The 23922-nt window shown below is 44.8% G+C and overlaps 2 protein-coding genes across 4 annotated transcripts in view; one reads left to right on the top strand and one right to left on the bottom strand.

The window, feature by feature from the left end:
- Positions 1 to 51: 51 nt before the first annotated feature.
- On the bottom strand, positions 52 to 13264 carry ift81 (intraflagellar transport 81 homolog). Its single transcript, XM_070904528.1, has 18 exons — positions 13121 to 13264; positions 12880 to 12983; positions 12587 to 12767; positions 12395 to 12484; positions 12141 to 12206; positions 11731 to 11841; positions 10706 to 10790; positions 9977 to 10140; positions 9795 to 9890; positions 8464 to 8610; positions 5399 to 5548; positions 4344 to 4472; positions 2846 to 2935; positions 1888 to 1974; positions 1709 to 1780; positions 1367 to 1452; positions 1061 to 1106; positions 52 to 810 (listed from the first exon to the last, which is right to left on the bottom strand). Exons 1-18 carry the CDS (start codon positions 13262 to 13264, stop codon positions 628 to 630), a joined length of 2031 nt encoding a protein of 676 aa, XP_070760629.1. The 3' UTR covers positions 52 to 627.
- Positions 13265 to 15167: 1903 nt separating this feature from the next.
- The window catches only part of LOC139283862 (breakpoint cluster region protein), a 29482-nt gene continuing 20727 nt past the window's right edge, over positions 15168 to 23922 (top strand). Inside the window, exons 1-2 of one of the 3 annotated variants that reach the window (XM_070903912.1) lie at positions 15168 to 16527; positions 22567 to 22574. In XM_070903912.1, the coding sequence (XP_070760013.1) occupies positions 15168 to 16527; positions 22567 to 22574 (1368 nt within the window). The remainder of the gene's footprint in view (positions 16528 to 22566; positions 22575 to 23922) is intronic. The other 2 variants (XM_070903913.1, XM_070903911.1) reach the window with 2 other exon arrangements.

Raw genomic sequence — 23922 nt, 5'->3', positions numbered from 1 at the left:
TAGAAATACACAGACAACCAAAATATCTAACCATGTATGTCAAAGGGTATCTGGAAATTAGGCTCTATTATAGAAAAATAGTGTATGTTGTGATATGAAATAGAAAACAAGCAGAATAATATCAACGTGCACTGTCCAAAGCAATGGAGGTCCCAGTGAATTCCAAAATTGGCAAGACACCCTGTCCAAGGTCATGGTAGTTGTTGCCAAAAATAGTTGACCGCGGCCACATCCCAACCACCACTTTGTATCCACTTTGTATCCTGTTATCTTTGGACACTTTGATTGAAAGAGTAATCTTTAAAGATGTGGCAAAATGGAGTCTCCCGGGGGCCAGAGAAAGTGAAAACATGTGTCCTGCAACACCTTTCAATACATGTGTTCTTCTCAAACAGCGTCATCGCTAACAAGTTACGGGTCTGGACAAGATGCAGGGAAAGATGAACCTCAGTGGACAATGAAACAATCCTTGTACCTGTTATTTGAATGTGCTATGGTGTCCAGTAATAGTTTACATATAAAAGCTATCTTGTCAAAAGATTCAGACATGTTACAGGAAGGTATAGAATAATGAAGTCGTACTCTGTGTAGTGACTGTATTGTAGGTGGCCCTGCCTGGACGTGTCCTCACAGCACCAGCCTATCCTCTCCTCCCTCCTGGATGACCTGACCAATAGATGCCTGACTCTGAGCTCTTATGAAGCATTGCTTCTTGCACTCCATCAGCTGCTCCAGGTCACGCCACATCTTCATCTGCTCCATGTTGGCACCATGGCTCTCCCTCACCATCTTCTGCCTCTCGCGTAACTTCTGGAGTCCACAAAGGAAAAGAGTGATTAGTGGATTAGTGATTGTTAAAAGGCATATGTCAGTACATTACAAACATGTTAGCAAACAATATATACTCCATCTGCATTACTGCAGTTCTGTAGGCTTCTAGTAAGTTTCCTTGTCCACCCTGTCTGTCGTCAGACCATGTTCTTGACAGAATATAGGAATATTTATATAAGTACTGACCCATGGCATCTGCTAGGTCATTTCTTGGACAAACATTTCTCACCTTGCCAAGTAACTCCTGTTCTGAAATGTTCTTCATGTACACTTCCCTGCAAAAGAAGCAGAGGAATATAATTTAAATGCAAGCCAGTGCCATTTCACAAGTTGATCTCACCCAGTGTTTTTAAATAAAGGCGTGGTGTATCAGCATATGTTGATATCAGGAGGTGTGGTAATGAGTTTCTGACAACTCTACGCTACATGAAAGACTGAAGCGACAGCAGCTAAACTGACGGTGTTGTAATAAGAGCTTCCTGAGGTAAAAAGGAGGATTCATCTTGCGAGCAGCTTGCTGGCCCAGCATGCTCACCTGATGGCCTTCTTCCGCTCTTGCGGATCAGAGGACACGTAGGCCTTCATCTCCTCGGCCGCCCGCTGTATTTGCATCTCAATGATCTGTGGAGGACAGAGATGGAGAGACCGAGTTTATTGTCACAGTGGGTGTTTGGGGGCAGGTCACATGCAAAACGCTGCGGCATTTAGCTACTCCTGCAGCACCCCTGTCGGTAGCAAGTCACTGTTCAGAGTATCAACTCTAATTTGACCAAATTTGGCTTCTAAAACAGTGATAATGATGCATGATACACCCACTGTGGCAAATGGAGATAATGTTTTTTTCTGCTTTAGGCAACTATCTTTTTAAAGCACTTGCCTCTGACATGGAGTTGACATAATGATATCGGTTTTCCTCCTGTGCTGTCTCCTCTCTCAATGCTTTCACCTCCTGTGAATGAAAAACAAGAACAAAGACACAAGGTGTCAGTGGATACACACATATAAATACACTTAATAGTTGACTATACTCTACCTAGTGTCGGATAATAACTTTACCTGCTCCAATTTAGATCTGTTGCTCTCCAAACCAGCAGTACAGCTTTCATATTGTGCCTTCTTTTCCTCATATTCCTGGTTTAATTCCTGTTGAGATAGGAATCCAAATAGTCATACACAGGAACAGGGAGACAAATGATTTAACATGCTGTATGAGAACGGAGATAAATATATAGAATACACCATTTTCAACACACACTTGTCAAACTCTCTGCGCTGTTTCACATCAACACAACATCACCGCTAGCATTTGAGCAGTTTAACTTACAGCAGGCTCTTATAAATTCTATTTATGTCTTCCTGTTGCAGTTCTTCATTAGCAGACATTACCCAGTAAGATGGAAGAGCGATTCTGGGAACACGTGTAGGAAAATGTAATCCTCCGCTTTAGCTCAGCAATGTGTGTGTGTGTGTGGGGGGGGGGCTTTCCCACCGTGCATTTTATTTATGGACTATGTAAATTATTCTTAATGGACCCTGTCCATGATAACGCACAAACACAACACAAGTTAACTCTTACTGGCTTGCAGGCACACAGTGAAGATCCCACCATTTGTTTTAAAATTTAGGTCAGATTCATACATCATGTTTTTCTCAAATGAAAATTCATATGTTTTTGCGGCGAGAATTTGAGAGTCGTTTGGGAGATGTGAGGGCTGTATTTGGCACTGGCATAAAATCCTACATCGTCCTATACTGTATGTATTATTGCATTTTGGAGTATGAATTAATTCTGTTGAGCCCCATAAGAACGAATCAAAAACCAGTGTCAACTTCATCGTCTGGGTTCTTTTTATCCCTGAGTAGTGTGTGAAAGGGGGTACGATAATGATCTGTCATGGCCGTTGAAGGTCCTTATTTAAATGTGGTCAGGTGGCCAATTTTCTTTACAAACACTAACCAATATGGTCAGAGGATTCTTTTGAAGTAGAGGCGTTAAAATGCGGGCGATGCTCACCTGACAACGCTGTCTCAGTGACCTCAGCTCTTTTATAATTGGTGCAAGAGCTGACTTCTTCTTCACTATCATAGAGTTTAATTTCTTCACCTGTAAAACCAAGCCAATCACACACACTGCATTAAAACTTGAAAAAAAACACATAAATCAATGTACATTGAGAGGAAATAGTATTTTATGCTGAAATGTGCAACTCTGTATGTATGCAGAGAAAACAGCAGGTAATGTGACTAATGATTTGCTGAGATGATGAAGGTAGGCAGCATCATCAACCATACAAATCTGATCAATATTTCTCAGTGGAAGAGTTTGGAAAGTGCCACAATACAGGTTATATGACAGTATTCAGAAACAGTCTGGTCAGCGCTCATTAAAACGTTACAGATTTCAGTGCCAGTGTAAAGATCTACTTTCAGGTTGGAGCCAGGGATGTTTGACTCCATCATTAGGAGGGGTCTGCAGCTTGCCAAATGTACAAGCTGCCAAACTGATCAACAAACTCACTACAGCTTGGAGCATGGCCTAATGAGCTGCAACTGCTTCCCTCTGGGCCTTGACACAAAAGGATGACAGGGTGATAAATAAAGTAGACGCTGTGAGCTATGCTGGGATAATGTTGAGCATTTACCATGTATTTGCCAGGCAGAGGAACTACAAAAACTACAAATCGAACTTTTAGGTTTAATTAAGTGCTCTGCACGCCCACGCAGGAAAAACTGAAGTTGGGTGGAGCTATGTTGGGAATTACACGAGGTCACCAAACGATACATGCTTTTTCACAGCATTCACGACATTTTGATTTGTCACAGCATTAATGATGGCTCTGTTCCATTCAAGTGTCCCATTAAGCCATGACAGTGTGACACAATACCACGACCCTGAAACCAAAGCAGCTACATGGAATTCAGCCATCATTCATTTTATTAGTTACCCCTGTGGGGAGGTCTAATTAGCCAAACTAAGTGAAAACACCCATGTGGGTGAGCCATGGCTGTGTAGAGGCTGTAAGAAAGTCTATGCTCAGTTGCACGTGGGAGATGTTTGCCTTCAGGGCTTTCTGCCAGAAAGGCTTTAGGAAGCCAGGTGACGTAGTATGAAGTCTGCAGAGGGAGCAGGTCAGGGTGGATGGACGGGTCTAACGCAGGGCTTCCACCCAGGAGGCTGCTGTTTGTTGTGTCCCGTGTGAAACCAAAAGTCAATGTTGACTTATTATTTTAACCAAAACCATCTTTGATCTTTTCCAAAAACCTAAGTAATTTTGATAAACTACTTGGTTTCTGGCAAGGGCGCTGACACAGTCTATCTTCACTATATAGTTAATACTGCCTAATAAAATTCACATTTTCCATTTCACAAGTTAGTATTTGTCTAACATAAAAAAATAAAATAAAAACGACATCTATAATGTCATCAAAAGAGATTTTCTGGTGTTGCTGTGTAACCAACAGTGATATAAATATAAATAAGTTCAGCGTGGGTGTCCACTTGGTATAGTTACCATTTCAGACATGTCATCCAGCGTGCGGCCCTTCTTCTCGTCCAGCTCGCTCTTTATGGCCGACACCCTCTCCAGTTCCTCCTGAGTGTTACTGTAGCCAGAGATGCCCTTCTCAGCTTCCACAGATTGCTTGAAAAACACAACAGAGACACATGCCAACTCATGCGTGCATGAACAAATTCAGAAATGTAATCAAATGGTCACATCAATATGAACAGTCAGTGTGCTGTTTGTAAACGATGTACAAACAGACACAACTTTGCTCCATATGAGGCTAAGGTTATCTGCTAAGCTGTGAATTGAAATCTCTTAAAAAAAAAGAAAAAAGAAAGGAGGTTTTAATTGGTTTTAACACAGGTAATACACACATAAAGAGAGGAGCGGACACATCGCCAGCTAGACATGTGATCAGGAGGAACACTTTCATTGCTTTAACAAATCCTAGTGTGGGATGCAGACAGAGGAGGAGCAGCAGATGCAGCCATCAGAAATAGCAGCTCAGCCTGCGTCAGACAGCCTATCAACAAGTCAGGTGCTGGAACCACACAGAGGCGTGAAGCCATTTCCAGGAAGGTTCTACCACTTCACTGTTAACACACACACTGCGGGAATGGGGAGATCAAGTGAAAACAGCACATTTGGAATGGCAGTATGGGTGCAGGGAGAGGGGTGGGATACAGTGTGTATCCCGAGGGGCAGAGAGGGCAGTAAGGGGCAGTTAGGAGGGTTTCTGTGGTCCACGTAGTACATGCATCATTTAAAGACCACTACCCAAGCGCTCTCATCATCATAACAAATGATGGTAGGCAATTGTGGCATTCAAATGTTGACTGCCAATGACTTAATAAAAAGAAAAATGCAAGAAGATCATTTGTGATAGTTATATGTGAATTGAATGGACTTTTTGCTTGTGGCTTGTACTGTGGCGCCCTCAAGGATTTCAAAAGACTTCATATAAAATCGAGGCAACAAGTATCTCCCAATCCTTCCTTTGTTTTGCTGTAAAGATTTGTTTAGTCTGCTTGTCTTGCATTTAAGTTAAAAATAGGAGTTACCAGTTTCTGTTGGACGGTCTCATGCCTCTGCTTGAGAATCTCCTCGGTCCGCTGCAGGACTCCATATTCTGCTTTCAGCTCAGCAATGTCCTGACGTTTCTTCTTGTATACTGTCCCCTTGCTGCGCAGTTTCCCCACCAAACGTTTCAGCTTCGAAGAACAAAGAAACGGAATTCGACATTACCTTCAAATTAAAACAACAGGGGTGAATACTAAACAATGCTTTCACAGGAAATGTTGCAGTTTCTTTGCTACACTGACATGTAAAGACCTAGGGTTCACTTATTGCTTATTCTAACATTTAAATGCTTCACTATGCTAACTTTGTCTGTCTGACACTTGGTTGCTGGGCAGGTAGCATATAGTGTGGTTTTAGAGCTTTTTCAGTGTAAACGGATGACTGCTGCCCCTGGAAGCGAAGCCAAAGATAACAGCGACACAAAACCAAAACGACAAGGTGAAAGATGCTGAAACACTCAGTAGAGGTGAGGGGAACTGCAGTCAAGTGATAATTATCTGTAGATTTGTTAATGCATTTTTAATGTTCATGTGCCGGCTACAAGCAAGAAAATGTAAATGCTTCTTTGGGAAATGCAATGAAAGAGGCCTAAATACAGTTTATATTTGACTACATGGTGTCCAGCACAGCTGAGATGCTATGAAAGGCCACAGGAGAAGACAGTGGGTTGAGCCAGGGGACGGAAGGGATTAGAGAACAGCAGTGACGGGGGGGGGGGGCATGCCATGATCTGAAACAGTCACTCGATCCTTTCAGATTCACAGCCAGCTATGTACAGCAAACAGCTTCATCTGGCAGAATAGCTGCTTTTAGTGGATGTTCAGTCACCCCCCCCCCCCCCCACCCCCACCCCCACCTCCCCCGGCTGTCTGTCGGGACACAATGAAACTCCTCCACAATGAAGAGCAGCTATAAATGAACATGCACACGGGAGAACAGCCCCAGAAATCACAGAATGTGCTTCATGTCCTTTGGGGATCCATGAAGCTTGATGTGTGTGTGAGAGAGAGAATGGGGGGGGGGGGGGGGGGGGGTGTTAGTGTGTTAGTGTGTGTACATTTATTCTTTGTGTATTTTGGGACATCAAGGGCAGACATGGCTGAGAGAGGAATTAGCACAGCAGAGTAATACTGCATAGTGTTCCCGACAGTGTGTCCCCAAAACAACTGCTGTTAAACTGGCCGATGGCTCAGTCATAACATCACTTGCCTCAGACATACAGTACATTCACACACAGGCAAGTCAATAGAAACATGAATGGTGCAGCAGATACTCCTAATAACTATGTGTAGAACATAGTGTACAGCAGCAGAGTATCCCTTTAAAAATACAATTCACAAGAAACAGTATTTCAAGAAAAAGCGAGCATGTTACTCAGATCAGTGATGGTGTCTCGACTGCGGTAAAACTAAATTTAAACCAGCGCGATGAGGCTGGTTGATAAAAGGGGTTTCATGTTACTGGCCAACCAATGACGAGCAGATGCAGTCATCCCTCTCAGAGAGACCCTGCAGTTGGTGGGTGGCATGTGATGACACATAACCAGCAGAATGGAAAATACCTCCGATAAAGTGATCATCTCCACCGCGGCCGATGGTGGGGGAAAAACGGAGGAGTCTGATAAGCTGTGTTTGACCAAAACATTTTCCAGTAACTTCATTCATGTATGGTCTCAAGGGCCCTCTTTGTCTCTACAAACAGCCCCCCCTCATCATTTCAGTCAGACTTAATATCTTGGTATCATTGATGTAGAACGACAGTGAGCTTCTGTCTTATGCCAGTGGTATTGCCATCTCGTAATATCTCTTCCTGTCACAAAGAAGATTTTGCTACTTCTCCTCCACTGCATTGCTCAGTTGATTGCTTTTCCCTTCCTGAAGAGAATGAACATGTTAGAAGTAATTTTTCCACTGATATTTCACTTTGCCCGAAACAGTGAAAGCATTGGTTTCTGCTGCAAAAACATCACCCTCTTTCAGTGTTGTGCTATGTAATAACCCAGAAGATTTGAAGAAACCATAATCAAACGCTACATTCAGCATGGCAAATGTTTGCGATGGAGATTTCCCGTAGAAGGAAATTCACTTCTTTCTTTTTACCCCACACGGGCAGGTCAGAGGTCAGGAACAAAACGCACGAGCATCAGAGACACGAGGGGACAAAAGGGGAGAGCAGGGGTAGCGCGGTCGCAGTCTTGTGCCTCAGCAGAGAGCCCAGCTCTCACCTCACGGATATCAATGTGCGCCAAACACCAGGCTATAAAGATTCTCATCCACACAGTGCGTACGTGGTCACGGCACAGCCCCCATCTATCAGCGTCCCTCTGCTAATACAGAACTGGAAGCTTAATGTATGCATGGGCAAAAGAAGGAGTGATTGCGCTCAAGGCTTTCTGACTCAAGAGCAACATTATTATTTTTTTCTCCCTGTCAACAGTTCCATTCTATTCGTCAACATGACATCTCGGAGCAGACCGTGCCATGTGTTTGAAAGGGGGAGTACGTCCTCGTCACGGGATATAAATAAAGACAAAGCTTTTATGCCCCAAGTCTGTTTAATGTGTCCAGCTGACTTGAATTAGCAGATTGATTACACTAAAGATTAAGGAAAAGGCCATCTTTCAGGCAGTTTGTCCCGTACGGTTCCTTGTTCTGGATATTCTCCGTTGTGTGCTATTCCTGGCTCTGCATGGGAATGTTGGGGAGAGTGAGGAAAAGGGATAAGTAACAGCAGACAATGAGCCCCTCTATGTTTGGATAAGAACAGAAATAGCCTCCTGTGTTTTCTGCGGTTTGCAAATCTACAAGTGTGCACTTAGATCGAGCTGGAGCTCCTGTAGGTGATGTTAGCAGTGTCCACGAACACAAAGCGGGGAATCGTGCAGAAAGTGTTTCTTTTCTTGGCTACAGGCGGGCAGTTCAATTCTTATCAAAGCCAGACATCATGTATATCCAGCTCATGAGATCAACACAGCGCAGGAAGAAATTCAGAGATGGACCATATTTGGCGATTGCATTACTTTGCGGCTGTAAGAAGTATAGTGTACCTCATCACCCCGGATGACCTCCCCCCCATCAGAGGCTTGTGCCTGGCTGGCCCTCTGCCTCAGCTCCCTTTCGGCCGCAGCCAGCTCCTCCCTCGCTTCCTGAAGCTCCTCAGCCTTCGACTCCTTCCTTCGAATGATGATGGAGGCCTGCAAGAATGACGTTACATTGGATATACAAAACATGATAAAAGTCTTTCTTCTGAGTATGACATACATATATATATATATATATATATATATATATATGCTAAACAAATGTGCTTTGCTAATTGTTACTTCACTTTTATGTTTGAGCTTCACTGTGCAGAATGATGTATGTGCAGAGTTGGTCACTAAAATATTTGCATTCATACAGTAGATTCTGGGTTTTTCAATGAAGGAGAAGGAGTAGATTTTCTTTTAATGAACTAGATAATTGCACTTTTTATGTGGAAAAACCACAGATTAAAAATGGTTATTCCCAGCAGAGTATTTGTGTGTGTATTAAAGTTTTGTGAGGAAGTTTTTACTTGCCACTGTCACCAAGTGCTTGCTCATGGTGGGAACTGTTGGGTCTCTGTAAATAATATGCTCTATAAGTCAAGTATCACGAGATAACTTTTGTTGTGATTTGGCGCTATATAAATAAAATTGAATTGAATTAAAACATGTCTAGAGGGGATATTTAAATCTACACAAGACATGGACAAATTGTTTATGGGATCCAGAGGACAACCTTGTTGTGAAAAACCTGTTCACTTTTTTTAATGTATAAAAGAATGGACATGCAGTACATGAAAAGCCATTAATGTGCCATAAGGTCTTCCTCTGGACTAAACTATTATAATCAAAAACATACTATTTTTAGACTTTTCACATGAGCACCACGCATTCATGAGAAGATGGGAGAGAAAGATGACCTATGCACTGCTATCCCGGCCTTGTTAGCAAAACAATCCAAAACATCAATGCACTGACCTTCTCTAACACAAATAAACCTGCTGGTGAATGCAAGGCGCCTCACTTTCTGAGAGTTTTTGGACCTCTAGCAGCATGATGGAGCTGTTTTGGTATGAGTGGATCCCTGTTGTTTATCATACATGTACGCGCATGCGCACAAATTCCTAGCAATGCTGTCACACTACTCCACTGATCTACAGGCAAACATGGACATAAACCATGTTGGATTTTAAAACATTTTAAAAATCGGTTTTGAAAATGTTTCATGAGGAAGGAAATCAAACATTCAGCACATTTGTTAGAGGACATCACACAACATCACAGCCTGCACCCACAGGGACCAGTTCCCTCAAGACAAAACAGACAAAAAGGAAATTCAGTGAAGTCGACACCTGTTGCCGGTAAAGGGTCAATTTGTCGTCCATGGGGTCATTTCTCATCATCCTCTTCTCAATCAGCTGGTTTATCTGAGAATCAACTTCTTTAATCTGTGAAAGTGACAGTTACAGAGCGCGTCAGAATTTCGCAACGTATGGGGAGGCACACAGACTCGACACCAGATCCTGGTCCTGACCTTGTCCTCCAGCTCCTGGAGATCGGCCTGGCCCATGGCGGGCTCCGACGCTATTTTCTGCAGGTGCTGCACTGTACGCCTCATACCCTCCAGCTCTTTAGGGAGTTTCTCAGAAACCATGTAGGAGTTGATCTTGATCTCCTCTTCGAGCCTCTTCATTAAGCCTGAAAGAGACGGAGCTTTTAATTAAGCACTTTGAGCTTAACGTACTCGACACCCTATCAGGCTTTCTGCAGCTCCGATTACTTAACAAAAGCTGAATATCACGTAATACATGCAAACCCGCTAAGCATATGAAAAAATACACCACTAATATCTTGTCTTTCAAAATGGAATTGTTGAATGGCAATTAATTATACTGAACAACAGCACCCCGATTACCATTCAAAGTACTTTTTTGGGCATGCACATAGAGTAACTAACCCTAACCCTGTGATAAGTGGCTTTAATTATGCAGCTCCACCTTAGTCTGCGTTGCATAGGTCATTTTAGGAACTGCAAATGTGTAAATCTCTCCTCTGGCTGAAGAGCCCAATACCAGACGAGAACAAAAGGAGACAATTTCAACATCAGATAAGCTCTATTATAGCACTTCAAAGATCAGTATAATTAGAGGGTCTCAACAGATGAAAGCCTATTAGCTGAGAGAACCCCTAACGCTCTGCTGTGTCCTTGAACCACCCATCCAGCTGTGTCCTGCAGAGGCAACAGCAGGACGCGGGCACTCACTCTCTGGATTGGCATCTGCTGCTGCCTGTCGCAAATCCTTCAACTGCTGCTGCGATCTCTGCAGCCTCTGCTCTGCCTGGAACAGCTGAACACACAAAAATGATTACCAATACAGGTAATGAGGGAGCATTAACATTCAGTGCCCACTGATTATTAGTTTGCTCAACATTAGGGTTGCAACAGACAACTATTTTCATTCACTTAATTTCAGTGATTAATCTTCTGATTATTTTCCTGATTAATACATTCATTGTTTGGTCTATAAAAAAGAAAATGGTGATCAATGCTCATCATGTCTTCCTGGAGTTGAAGATTACATCTTCAAATTGCTTGTTTTGTTCCAAAAAGTATTCAATTTACTATGACAGAAGACTAAGAAACCAGCAAATTTGAGGAGCTGGAGGCCGTGGTGTTTCTGGCATTCCCAGCTTAAAAATGACTTGCATAATTGTCCAAATTGTTGCCAATGAATTTTCTGACAACTGACTAATTGATTCATTGACTGACTGTTTCAGCTCTATTCTACATTGCTCAAGAAAAATATTCAAAGGCCGGTTCTTCCCAAGCAACTTCATGATCTTTTGAAAATTAAACAACAAAAGCTATAATTTTGCAGCAGGCTGCAAATTAATTCTGTAATTATTTGAAACCTCTCTGTTGTTGATGACTACATCAAATAGGGCAGCAACATTGTAACATATCATTTTAATTGTCGATGAATCTGCCAATTACCTTTTCGATTCATAGATCAAATGTGATAAAATAGTGGAAAAACGCCCATAGCAACTTCTCAGAGACCAAGGTGGGGTCCTCAAATGTCTGGTTTAGTGTGACCAAGAGTCCATAACCCAAATATATTCAGTTTACAATGCTATAAAACAGAGAACAGCAACTAGTCCTCTCATTTTCAGTCCTCCACAGCACAGCAGATAGCATATATCAACTAAATTGGTTTACGATGTCTTAGTAAATATCTCAAGGTGTGCAAACATGATGATAAACCACAATTAATCAGAGGCATTTACTTGGTTCTTCTGCTCTTGCTTCTGGTGAGTTAGTGACTCCTCTCTCTCCTTTTCCACTCGAAGCTGTCTGGCCTGCTCCAGCATCCGTTGATGGTTGGACACCGACTCCACCTAGTGGAGGATCGACAAGTTAACATGCTGACGTCAGATTGCAGGCGTTCAAACATAACCAGCTGAAATAACCAGGCACCCCTAACAGAGTCAGGTTTCACCTTTTGGCAGGGCCTACAAGTAAGACCCATTAACAGCAACACCTTGTTAAGACGGCCTTGCAGGCTGTCAGATCCCTGTCAGATCTATTAGAGAAGCTGGTAATTTATGTCTGAGGTCATGTTTTCATTCCTCTGTGAGTCCTAAAGCCTTCCAAGCATTAGAAGAGCGAGGGGGCCTCTCAGAACAGTCTGCCTTACCCTCTTCTTCAGCCTCTCCACACGTTTGATTAGTTGGTCTTTCTCTTCCTCCATTGCACTAATGTCCTGTTATTGGAGAAAAGAAGGATTACCTTTCTGCATCATCTCAACTAAGTTTCAGAAGGTGAATTATTATATTATTCACATAACTGAAAAACAAGTTCATGTCAATATGTGACAGTTTTATACCGAGCAAAGCTTATGATCAATAAGTGACAGTGACACACAAACAGTGATCGTAACGAGTCAGTTACCCTTCTGATTTCTGCTGTGGAGAAGCCTGAAGTCCTCAGCTGCTCACACTCCTTGTGATAGGTCTTAAAACCCTCCACCAGCTCCTCATACTGTGAACACACAACGTTAAAGCATGGCCTCTTTCGCCTTTTAGGTTATTAGCGATTTCAAGAACTAGTAAATGAAAGGTGTATGTGTAATGTATTGGAAACCTGGTGATAGGTGTCGTTGATAACGTCATCCTGCAGAAACTCTGCAGGCACCTCCAGCTTGACCAGAAAGCGAGCCAAATAAGCCCTTTTCCTCAGTTCAGGGACCCGCTGTAGCAGCCAGTGGAGAATAGGGTGGACCACGGGCTTGCTGCCACTCACCAAACCTTGTCTAAAGCTGCTCCTGCAGGAGAGAAGGGGAGCAGATGGTGAAGATATCCCGAGGACTACACATGAAAAGTGCTTCACTACATGAGGCAGGGGTATTGAAATTCTCACTGAATGTAATTACTTACACATCAGAGGGGCTGCCAGGAGGTTTGTATTTCAGCATCCCCAGCAGAGCACACATTCTCTTTATGGTTTGTTCAGGCATTTCTTCACGGATATCTATAGCTTGCTAAAGACAAGAGGAGCACAGATCATTCATTCCTGAATGCCACACACAGGCTGACATTATAATTACAACATTTTGCACTGACGCAACTGTACTGACTGAAGTCTGTACGGTCGCTGAAGCTAAGTTAGTGTCCCCACCTTTGGGTCTATTTCAGCCAGAACATCATTTAAAATCTGCAGCAGCTGCATCGGTTCGAGGGAGTCAAACGTGATGAGGTTAAAGTTTTTCTTGAACGGGTCCTTGTTAAGTTGCTCAACGATGAATTTCAGCTGTTCACTCATCTTAAATAATATGACACTTGCTTGCTGTAAGTCCTGTAAGTCAAAGAGTCCTCTTCTTTGCTGGATTAGCCAGCTGGCTAGCTAACGTTTAGCTAATTAGCTCTACGTCGTCGACTAACAAGCTCTCCGAAATGCAAAGAAACCATTAAAAACCAATTCACCCGACTGGCTGGTGATGGTGGCGGCAAACAACCATTTATAAACGACAAAGACAAGTGTCCAAAGGATGCGTTAGTTCGCCTTGTTGGTTCCTCAACTTGCTAGCTACTTAGCGGACAGAAAAGCAGAGGCTGTCGTCAACAGCCCCATGGAAACCGTGAAGGCGTCGCGAGGTGGTTGCTAACGGGAAGTGCCGCTAGCTTTGAGAGAGTTCTGTTGCGCTAAATGTGCGCAAATTGCTCGACACACGGGCGATTAAAAATTACGAAAACTCAGCCGTATGTTCTTTATGGTCCCGAAAAACAAATGCTGACTACAATAATTACTATTGACCTGCCGGCTCGTATGGTTACAATTAACTAACGATAGCTCATAACGCTATATAGGTAAATAGTCAGATAGCTTTCGAACATCTGGTCATTTTCCCTGAATTTGAACATTTTAAGAATAAAAGCAGGTTCAATGCCTAGAATGACTCAGTGTTTTGGTTAACAATGGCTAAAAGCCGAAAACAGCTTACAGTCGTGCATTTAAAGTGACATTTATGGATCATTTCGTCAACTTTGATGCTCAAACAAAAAGAAAAGGAACAACGACACAAAGAGCATATTAGCCCATAAACTGCAACATTAACCCGTCTAGATAGCGCCTACTTTATTGAACTGCACACCAAACCGTGTAATGTCACCGGTTGCATCGCGTTGCACATGAACGCATCCCTCCCTCAGTCTGAACTTTTGAACCGTCAGATGGCGATATTTTCACAAGGCACGGCTTCAGGTTGCAACACAATGAACTTTGGCAGGATTAACCACTGTTCAGAGCACAACTGAAAGGACAAGTGTGCAGTGTCAGAAAGAGACATATCTAGAGCTAAGGTTGGCCGAAGGGGAATATTTTATATAGTTTTTTCAAATATATATATATATATATGTATAGCTAAAAATTAAGGCTGAATTTGAGCAACCAACAAAGGATGGGCTAGTTGTTTTGAAAGTCGGGACCTCGTTTTTCTTCGTTCACCTGAACTGAAACAGCCCCAAGACAACCTTTCCCTGCACAATATCCTGATGTCGGGACGTCTTTGGCAACGTTTTCTGCCTTTAAAGTGCCAGTTTACACCACATCAGACCAAACGTCTCCGAGCTGTCGCAGCGTTTTCCCAACATCCCCTCGGGTATGTTCTGGTGGATTTCCAGTCGCCGTAATCAGCTTTACCTGGGAGCTCTGTTTTCGATTTGAAAAGGGCATTTTGACAAATCATCCGGTTTGTTTAAAAATTATTTTGTTTTTTTTATGTATTTGGAGTGTAAGCCTAAATCACATCCATGTAGCCCCTCCTCTTTCTGCTGCAACTGGAACGCTGGCAGAGAGCTGCGAGTCAGTCTGACACCAAACACAGGAGGAGGACGGAGGATCTCCAGAGAACAGACGAGCAAGTGAGGGGATCAAGTGCGAGAATTAGGGTGAACTCGCATTTCTTTGGACTGTGTCAAGAGGAGTAAAGCCACCGGACCAGTGATCTGGATTGTAGCAGGATCCTTATTCCTGCGTTTGTGAGTGAAGACTGTAAACTAAAACAGGCTCTCCTCCTTGTAAAGTGGAGCCTTCCTCACTCGGGAGAACACTTTTCCTGCCTGTGCCACAGCACTATGGGAGCTGTAAGCTGTAAAAGTCCAGTTCATGCTCTCGAAATGTGTATGTTTGTGTTGTTAGTTGAGTAGTTTATATCAGAGTAATAACAATGGTGGAACCGGTGGGGTTTGTGGAGGCATGGAGAGCCCAGTTCCCTGAGTCTGATCCCCCTTGCATGGAGATGAACTCACTGGGGGACATTGAACAGGAGCTGGACAAATGCAAGACGTCTATCAGGCACTTGGAGAAGGAAGTAAACAAGGAGCGCTTTCGGATGATCTACCTGCAGACTCTGCTTGCAAAAGAGAGGAAGTCTTACGATGGGCAGCGATGGGGATTTAAAAGGACGCCCCAGATGAATGATGGAGACCAACCCAGTGGCCAAGACAGCCAGAAGTCCCACGCTGATGATGCTCCAGTGGAGGAGCAGCTGCAGAGAGGGCCTGGCAAGACAGCCTGGTGTAAACCACATCCAGAAGGGGAGGTGGATGGTGCGTCCCCGGCCAAACAGAAGGGCGGGGTGTCACCCGTCCGTCAGGAGTCAGAGATTCCCGATTTCCCTCTGGGCACAGGCTCGGTGGCAGCTCTGAGATCCAACTTTGAGCGCATCAGGAGAGCCAACTCTCACACGGCCGGAGATGGCAGAGGGTTGTCAGTGATGGGCGGCCAGGAGAAACCTTTCTATGTGAACATGGAGTACCATCATGAGCGAGGGCTGGTCAAAGTCAACGACAGGGAGGTGTCAGACAAGATCAGCACCCTGGGCTGTCAGGCCATGCAGATGGAGCGTAAGAGGTCCCTGCACTCTCTCCCAGGGAACCTGTCAGCCGCCACGGGGGACATCAATAAGGCAGTTCAGAGAGGCAGATCCACTGAGGGGAACTGCAGCTACAACGGGTCATATGATGACGCCGAGGTCACCCCGCACTTCCTGAAAGACGGTGCGAGCCGTCCCACTGGGGGGAAGTCTGAGCGGCAGCCGGCGGAGTGCCAGCCTTACACCAGTGTGTATGTTGGTGGAATGATGGCTGACGGGGACACTCGAGTCATCCACATTAGGGACCACAGCATAGAGGAGGACGCGCACCTCACCTGGCCGAGGCGCTCCTACTCTCCCGGCAGCTTTGACGACGTAGGAGGAGGCTACACACCCGACTGCAGCTCCAACGAGAACTTAACATCCAGCGAGGAGGACTTCTCCTCGGGCCAGTCCAGCCACGTGTCTCCCAGCCCCACCACCTATCAGATGTACAGGGAGAAAAGCCGCTCACCCTCCCAGCACTCCCAGCAGTCCTTTGACAGCAGCAGCCCACCCACACCCCTATCTCAGACGCGCCTGAAGCAGCAGGTGATAGTGTCTGAGGCCTCCGTCATCGGGGTCCGTCAGACGGGCCAGATCTGGCCCACTGATGGAGACTCCACCACGTCCAGCAGGACCTCTCATGACAACAGTGTTCAAGGAGATCTGGGTAGGTCTGCAAGGCACACTGCACAACACAGATGTTCCTCAAGCCTTTCATTTTCAGGATGAAAAACAGAAAAGTACTCTAATGGGTACAGATGATGAAGTACTAAAAAGCACATTAAAGGCGCTCTCTAATCACGGTCTGTGCGTGTCCTGGCTGCGCTTGATCCTGAAAGTCCCTGATGAGTAAAATGCACCTGCAGTCTTTTGAACAAAGTCCTAATATTTTTTACACTTAAGCCATCTTAAAATGGTTCCAGCCAGGATCATTGTGCTCTTTTCTTGTTGTGTTTTTGTCATTTTCCTGGGCTGCAGCTGATTTTACTCAAGGGGAACCATTATGATTGAAGTGGCCTAAAAAAATAAAAATAAATAAAGAGGCCAGGTTTGATAGCATTCATCTTCTCGTCCCGTTAATGAGACTTTTATTTTATCTCCTCACCGCGTCGGGAATGTTAACCCATTCCAGTTAAGCGCGATTAGCCTAAACAGGTCCTCACCAGCCTGTGAAAGGTCAATCTGCCATGAAGACAAGATGGACTTTACATACACTGATCCTTAACAGTAACCCAGTGGTTTTGCAGTTTGCAGAGTGTTTTCTTTACCCTCTGTGAGCAGGCCTGCCCTCTCTTTTTCTCCCCCTTCTGCTCTTTGCCCGCTGAGTGCTGTAGCACTCTCACAGAGATGCTCTGACTGAGACAGCGGCTGCCCCCGGGCTTCCCAGTCGCTCGGCCCTGTCCACACTGAGTGTTTTCGTGTCAGCACACATCAGTGTTGTTGTCCTTGGTGCAGAGTAATTAACTTAAAGGGGTTTGTCTAGCGTGATAAATTTAGGGAGGTTCTTTGTTACGGGAGGTGGGTAGGAAAAGGCCCTGACAACTCAGAAAAGAGGATCGAGGGGCTTAAAGTGTGTCATGCGGCTTCCAATCAAAACGCCTGCCATCAGTGTTTCCTGTTGTTATGCGCGGACACAATAGGAGAATCACTCATTGAGCACGAGTATTGACATGTTAACAATATAACAATGTTAAGTGGGATAAGGAGAGTGGTCTGGGCAACTTGGTAATGCCAAGGACAGAAGGAGAGGCGTGTTCCTCCGCGAGAACGTTTGTCAAAGTGAATGACAAACAAGGACACATTATTGTTGCAGGTTGAAGCCAAAGAGGGATTGGGACACAGAGCAAGTATTAGGATTGGAGCTGGAAAATTGTCTTACTCTACCGCCCCCCCCCCCCCCTCTCTCTCCCCCAAAAAAAGTGTTATCCACTGTGGGTCAGATTAAGCAGATGAGCAGAATAGTGCGTTGTTATATAAGGTGATCCAGTCCAAAGCTCTTTGACACAAAGCATGTGACGAACAAGCAGATAGTCTGTGATATAATCAGCATGAAGTGTAAGCTAGCACGCCGGTCCACTGTGCCATTTGTCACTGAGTGCTGCTAACACACTGTCACGGTGTCTTTTGGTCGTAGCTCCTTCCTTCTTTTCATTTTGCAGAAAAAGAACTAAGAGCAGATGCACAGCAAGTTTCTCTTTCTCTGAAGAATGAATACATTCATGTCAAACAGTAACCCGTTTTCACTTGAATGATATTAAAACGGCCCTCCGATGATTTAGTATTGCACTTCCATAAAGTTTTGGTCCAAAAACGCTGGATCCTACATTTCCCATAATGCAACCACCATCATATTTTTGCCATACCTTCTTTTCCTGGCGAGTGCCCACGTCTTTCAAGCTGCATGCCCCCAGTTTTTCAACGCAGGCTTATACAGATTGACCAAAAAAGAAGTGAACTCAAGGGTCACTTGCTTTTTCCAAAAGCTTCCAACTCCATCTCAAGACGTTTCTCTTTTGTTATGGAGGTGAAGACTGTGAGATGTGGTTGAAAGCTCAGGAAAAAGTGCATGTATTCTTTTGTCAAACCACCATTCCTATGGTCAAGGATGAAGTTTAAACCAGCTGTTTTCACGGGCTGAGTAGTGGGACCCTGTGACCAGTAAACTGACCTTTCAAGTGTAAAATCTGTGGAGTTCCCCTTTTAACGCACCCTGTCCTGTTTGACACCTCCTGCTTAAGGTTTTCAGTCCAGAGGAGACACGTTGCTGACATAATGGCACAGCTGCCTCATGTGGACGTTGCTTTGTGGATTACCAGAAGTCTGGATTTATTTTCTGATGTTGTAATAACATTACTGTGCACGTTGCTGGATTAGGCCTCTGGCAGGGAGCCGCTGTGTGGCAAGTTTTTGCAATAAACTGCTCTTTGTTGTGGTTCGTGACTTTTAGGGAGCAGTTGGAAAGTTTTTTGTTGTTGTATCTATCATAAAGCACTGCGGCATTCACTAAAATCTATTAAATCGGCCTAGTAAAGCTAGCTTAATCTCAGCGTTGTAAAGACGCTTTGTGATCCTGTTAGCCGAGCATTGTGTAACTATTAGACAAAGCTTCATAAACTGTGCAGCACAACGCACATGTCCGTGGTTACATCTAAATTAGGCTCTCTGGACTGTAAGATTTGGTGCGTATGTTTATGTTCTGCACCCTGTCATGCAATATGTGACGTGGTCAATTCACTGTCTGCTGTCGTGTCTCAGTGTCTGGCATGGTGGCCGTCTGTCTCTGCCTGGGAAAAAATTACTGACTTACCGTCAGAAGCACCTACGAACTAACACAAACAAACCCGTCCTGCCGCCACTCGGCTGCGTCGCCGCGTGAAATCTTAGTGAAATGGCCGTCTAAAATCGACACATCTCAAGGGACTTTTTTTCTGTGAGTAGAAGAATAAGTGTTGTCTCCTGGTTTCTGGTTATCTAGGCCATTTGTCAAGCCTAGCTGTGAATAGAGCTGCTGATTAGCTGTGGGCCTTTAAGGAGGCCAACTCTCTGATGGGTCTATTTTGCCATAATTAATTAGCATCACGACACTGACATGCCTGTGGCCACGGCTTTCTGCTGTGGCTGAGGAAGGGTCTGAGTGCGGAGACTGTCTCATGGTTAATGTATTACAGGGAGAGGGCATAGAGGAAGAGGTCGGCCAAAAGGGAAATAATAAATCTCACCATTAGTTTAATCATAATCCCTCTGCGAAAATCAGGAGATTGTCCTTTAGGATGCATTTAGCTGCGCCTGCCGCGGTCAGATTATGGCACCGTTTCTGTAGGTGGACAGGTCTGTCTGGGATGGACGTGACATCAATAGAAAGTGTCTGTCTGAAAGGTGATAAAGTCTGTCTGAATGCCTCAGTCCAGAGGTTGGCACTACTTGCTGCCTCAGCGGGAGCCACACCGGTGCTGGTCCACGCTCCCGGTTAATTGCAGACTCATGAATATTTGAAGTCCCTCAGGGAAGCCCAGACAGGCCTATCCTTGTACCTGGGTATCAACATCCGAGGTTTAGCGGTCAAGGAAGCTAAAGAATTCAGCCTCTCCCTTTCCTAGAGTAAATGTAGGCCCACGAGGAAGTGGCAGCCCTCGAGGGCAGCCAAGTTTGCCTCTGGGTGTGTGTGTGTGTATATGTGTGTGCAAGAAAGACACCTGTTCTTCTGTGCAGTGTGCTGGTTAAAGTGGTCAAAAGCTGGCAGGCCATCAGTACACCAGGCCAGGCATCGCCAGCTGCTCTCGCAGTAAAAGCCATGAATAGCCTTTTTGTTCCTCTCGATCAGAAAACAGAACAAAAACACTTGTTTAGAAACTATGCAAGATCGCTCATGCCACGTCGTCCCATTCATTCCTCTAGCCACATAGCGACATGCATGTTTCCATAGATAAACCTTAATAGGAAAAAAAAAATATATCTTTGGCATGTTCATGAGCCTGCAGGCCTCCCTGGGCTGAGTGATCCTCCCTCGTGCTCGGCCTCAGCCCTCTGGTCCTGCAGTCTCAGCTCCCCTCCCTGGTCCCACTCAAAGGGCCCTCTGTGCTGCTGGCTGGCAGGCCAAGTGTTTATGGAATGTCTCAGCTGCTTGTGGGGTGTGGGGGGAAACGGCTAATGAAATGCTAAGTGTTGTGTATGAGTTCACCTCTCCCACTTGCAGCCTGACCCGTGGAGCGTGTTGTGTCGCTGGTCAGTTTGTTTTAGACTAAATGTTCTCTCGCAAAGTGAGCGGGGGGGGGGGGGGGGGGGTTGTGTGAGGGAATGAGGAAAGTAAAAGCTTTAGCAACTAAATTCCTATATTTGCCTGAATTCAACCCTTTAAAGGGGCAGCCCGTTGATTTATTATTGTACCTCCATAAAGTTGGGGAACTTGCGCAAGACAGATTAAAAAATAAATCAAAAGGGAAGCAGCAGATGCCGAGATATCCTGACTTTTAATCCTGAGCATGGGTCAGGCTCCAAAAACCCTGGATCCTACATTTCCCATAATGCAGCTCAGTAGTGTCTCTTAATTACACCCTCTTTGCCGGATAACACCCTCCTTTTTCAAACTCAAACAAGCTTTCTGTTATAAACCCAAGCCAAGACAACCCCGATGACATCACTATGACATCACCAGGGGGTAGTATTTTCATCGTGCAACTGCTTTCAACGCTGCATCATTTCTCCGATTTAGCGAAACAAAGCAGATGATTTCTAAATCTCCGACGATGTGATTCGTTGTTCGCCGTTAGCTTCAACCAACTTAAGCGCAAACTTGGGCTTCATAACCTGTGTTGCTGGGCAGATGACGACTGAGCCAATCGCATTAGAGCACATCAGGTGAGGTCTGTTCACTAATATTTAATTCTATTCAGACATGCAAATGAATATTTGATCATACCTGGAGGTCACCGTGGCTTTTTCATGTTGCCCATGTGCTCATCTGATAATAAGCTGCAATGTCAGCGGTTACGTTTGTGTTCCCTATGAAACACAAACACGCGGCTGCGAGGCTAGAGATTGGCTAGGCTCCGGTATAAATGATGGGCTTTTTAACAAGGGAGATCAGAATAGTTCCCTAATAAAATAACCAAACAGGACAAAAGAGCTGCTGTGCCGTATTAGACATGCTGTTATTCCCTTCGGCGTCTTAAGACAATCTGTGTATCGCCAACGCGTGCATGTGCACCATTGTCTTATGTTTGTTTTCACAGACTGGAACAATTATTGGACTTTGATTCTCTGTTAAGCGGCACATTACAAGCAGTAGTCTGACCACTGAGCTATTTCAACGCACGCTGATTAGTAGGTGTGCTGGGCTGGGCGGCCCGGTTCTGACCTACACTGCTCAATGACTGCCACTAATTTTAGGCTGCCCTGCAACGGATCAGAGGCGAATGCTGGTGGGCCTCGCTGCCTCCGCCGGGCCTGTGGTTTAAAAGGGCCTCCCAATCCAGCAGACACTTCAGATGGCCCAGGATGTGATGATGATTATGATGTGTTGGCTAACATTTACTCCTGCCAAAACACACAGCCAGTGTCTGCATTTGCCATAACAGATGCCCCAGTTACAGTACAAGGTTAATGGGGCGCTCTGCCAATTTCATGTGTCACACTCAATTTATTACTCACAGGGAGTGCTACACAGCCTGTGAAAACAGTTGTTTAATGTCTTCTGTGGCTCTGGAGGAGCTTTGTCAAGTCTCAGAAATTGACTCCTGTGACGTGTGAGGAAATTTGGGTCGGAGGTTACAATTTATTTGCCAGGCTATGGGCGTGGCGTCAGTCTGTTGGGCGGTGGGACCGTCCACCTCTTTGGTCCAGACTGAACTATCTCAACAACTGCTGCATGGATTGCCCTGAGGTTTTGCACAGACATGTCATGGTCCCCAGAGGATGATCCCTTGACTTTTCTACTAGCGCCACTAGCGTGTCGGCTTTTTTTGGTTGTGAGTGAAATGTCTCAACAACAATTGGATGGACTGTAATGAAATTTGGTGCAGACATTCATGTCCCCCTCAGCATGAACTGTAATAACTTTGGTGATCCCAAGACTTTTCATCTAGCATCATCATCAGGTCAAAAGTTTGATTTGTTCAGCGTGTTAGCATGCCGATGTTAGCATTGAGCTCAAAGCAGTACAGCCGCACAGAAAGCCTGCGTTACAAACAGGGGGCATGGACCTTGAAAGACATGGGCGTTAATCAGTAAGCGATGGACTGACAAAATATGTTATGGGATCCAGGATCTTGAGCCATACTAGGGACTAAAAGTCAGGCTATCTCAGCCTCCGATGCATCGATTTTGACACTATTCTTTTTTAATCTGTCTCTTGCAAGTCAACTTTATAGAAGGTTTCTGGAATGCCCCATTAACATAGTGGCTCAGTGCAGATCAGTGACAGACAGTAGTGGTGGGATTCAGGTAGACTCTTTGTAGTCTGAAGACCTAAATGTCACCATAGAGTCATTTAGATTTTTCCACTTGCCACGAAGTTGAGGAAAACTGCAAGGGCCACAGGACGGTGGGTCACCACATCCAGCGTCTGAAAAGCCATCACCCTTCAACCTGTTCCCCTCTACTTGCTCTCCCTGCCGCCGCTGTTTCCCCAGTGACTGCACAGTCCGGAGGAGAATCCATTTGCCGGAGCCATAAAGTGGCACTAAGCTTTTAACAACATCTCACATTGGCATCTTCTGCTGCTTTTTTCCAAAGGTGCAACGTTTCTCTCGAGATCTATACGGCCATTAGAGAGGCGACAGAGAGGCTGTCCGTCATTGTACCTTTTTCGCTCTGTGGTAAATTATAGATGCTTAAATCTCGATCCCAGCCGTTTCTGAGTTGGATCGATTTGCTGTGTGGTGTTGATTTTTGGGAACTTGCAATCTAAATTTGGCCCATCCGCTGACTGATCTTTGTGTGGATGGTCAATGTGTTCACAGTGGGGAGCAATAAGTGGGCTCTGATTCTCTCTCTTTGTCAGAGCAATACGAGCCAGAGTCTGTCCCCCTTGAGCTATTTAAACACACTGATCAGTGATCAGTCAGTGCACCAGGCTGGGCAGCACCGTGCCTTATCCCTGTGGGGAAATGGGGAATTATGGATGCCACTATTCTAGTTCCAGCTCTTTCTGGGATGAATCAATAGATAGCTCTGCTCTGTGATTCCTATTTTTGTGAATTGCTGTCTGAATTCTTCCCATCAGTCTGATATTGTATCCGTGGTACTTTTAACCGATAAGTTAAATGGAGGTCCACACAGGCCGAATTTGATCCAAAGCCTGTTCCTCTGATTGCAACTCCCCCTTTTTGGCTGTTTCCAGAACCAATACTAAGCTCATCCTTCCCCGTATCTGCTGTGAAGTGTCCGTGCCACGTGATGACGGCAATGTCACTTTGACACCAAACACGAGCTTTCAGTCTTATCATAAAAACAGAAATATTCATAAAAGCGTCCCAAGGGAAAGTTCCTTCTTCTTTTGATACTGTGTGTTGCTCTCGTGCAGTGAAATAAGACCACATGATTATGTCTGTGACAGTGAATCTCT

The sequence above is a fragment of the Enoplosus armatus genome, chromosome 4 (assembly GCF_043641665.1).
Source record: "Enoplosus armatus isolate fEnoArm2 chromosome 4, fEnoArm2.hap1, whole genome shotgun sequence".
NCBI lineage: Eukaryota > Metazoa > Chordata > Actinopteri > Centrarchiformes > Enoplosidae > Enoplosus > Enoplosus armatus.
This window is presented reverse-complemented; position numbering and strand designations above follow the sequence as displayed.

What these genes read in the sequence shown, in the direction of transcription:
- ift81 (XM_070904528.1), bottom strand. Translation starts at nt 13,264, where the DNA reads ATGAGTGAACAGCTGAAATTCATCGTTGAGCAACTTAACAAGGACCCG. An exon ending in AGCAGATGCCAATCCAGAGA is followed by an intron (nt 10,141 to 10,705) that starts GTGAGTGCCCGC and finishes CGTCTCTTTCAG; the next exon opens with GCTTAATGAAGAGGCTCGAA. An exon ending in TCCAGGAGCTGGAGGACAAG is followed by an intron (nt 9,891 to 9,976) that starts GTCAGGACCAGG and finishes TCACTTTCACAG; the next exon opens with ATTAAAGAAGTTGATTCTCA.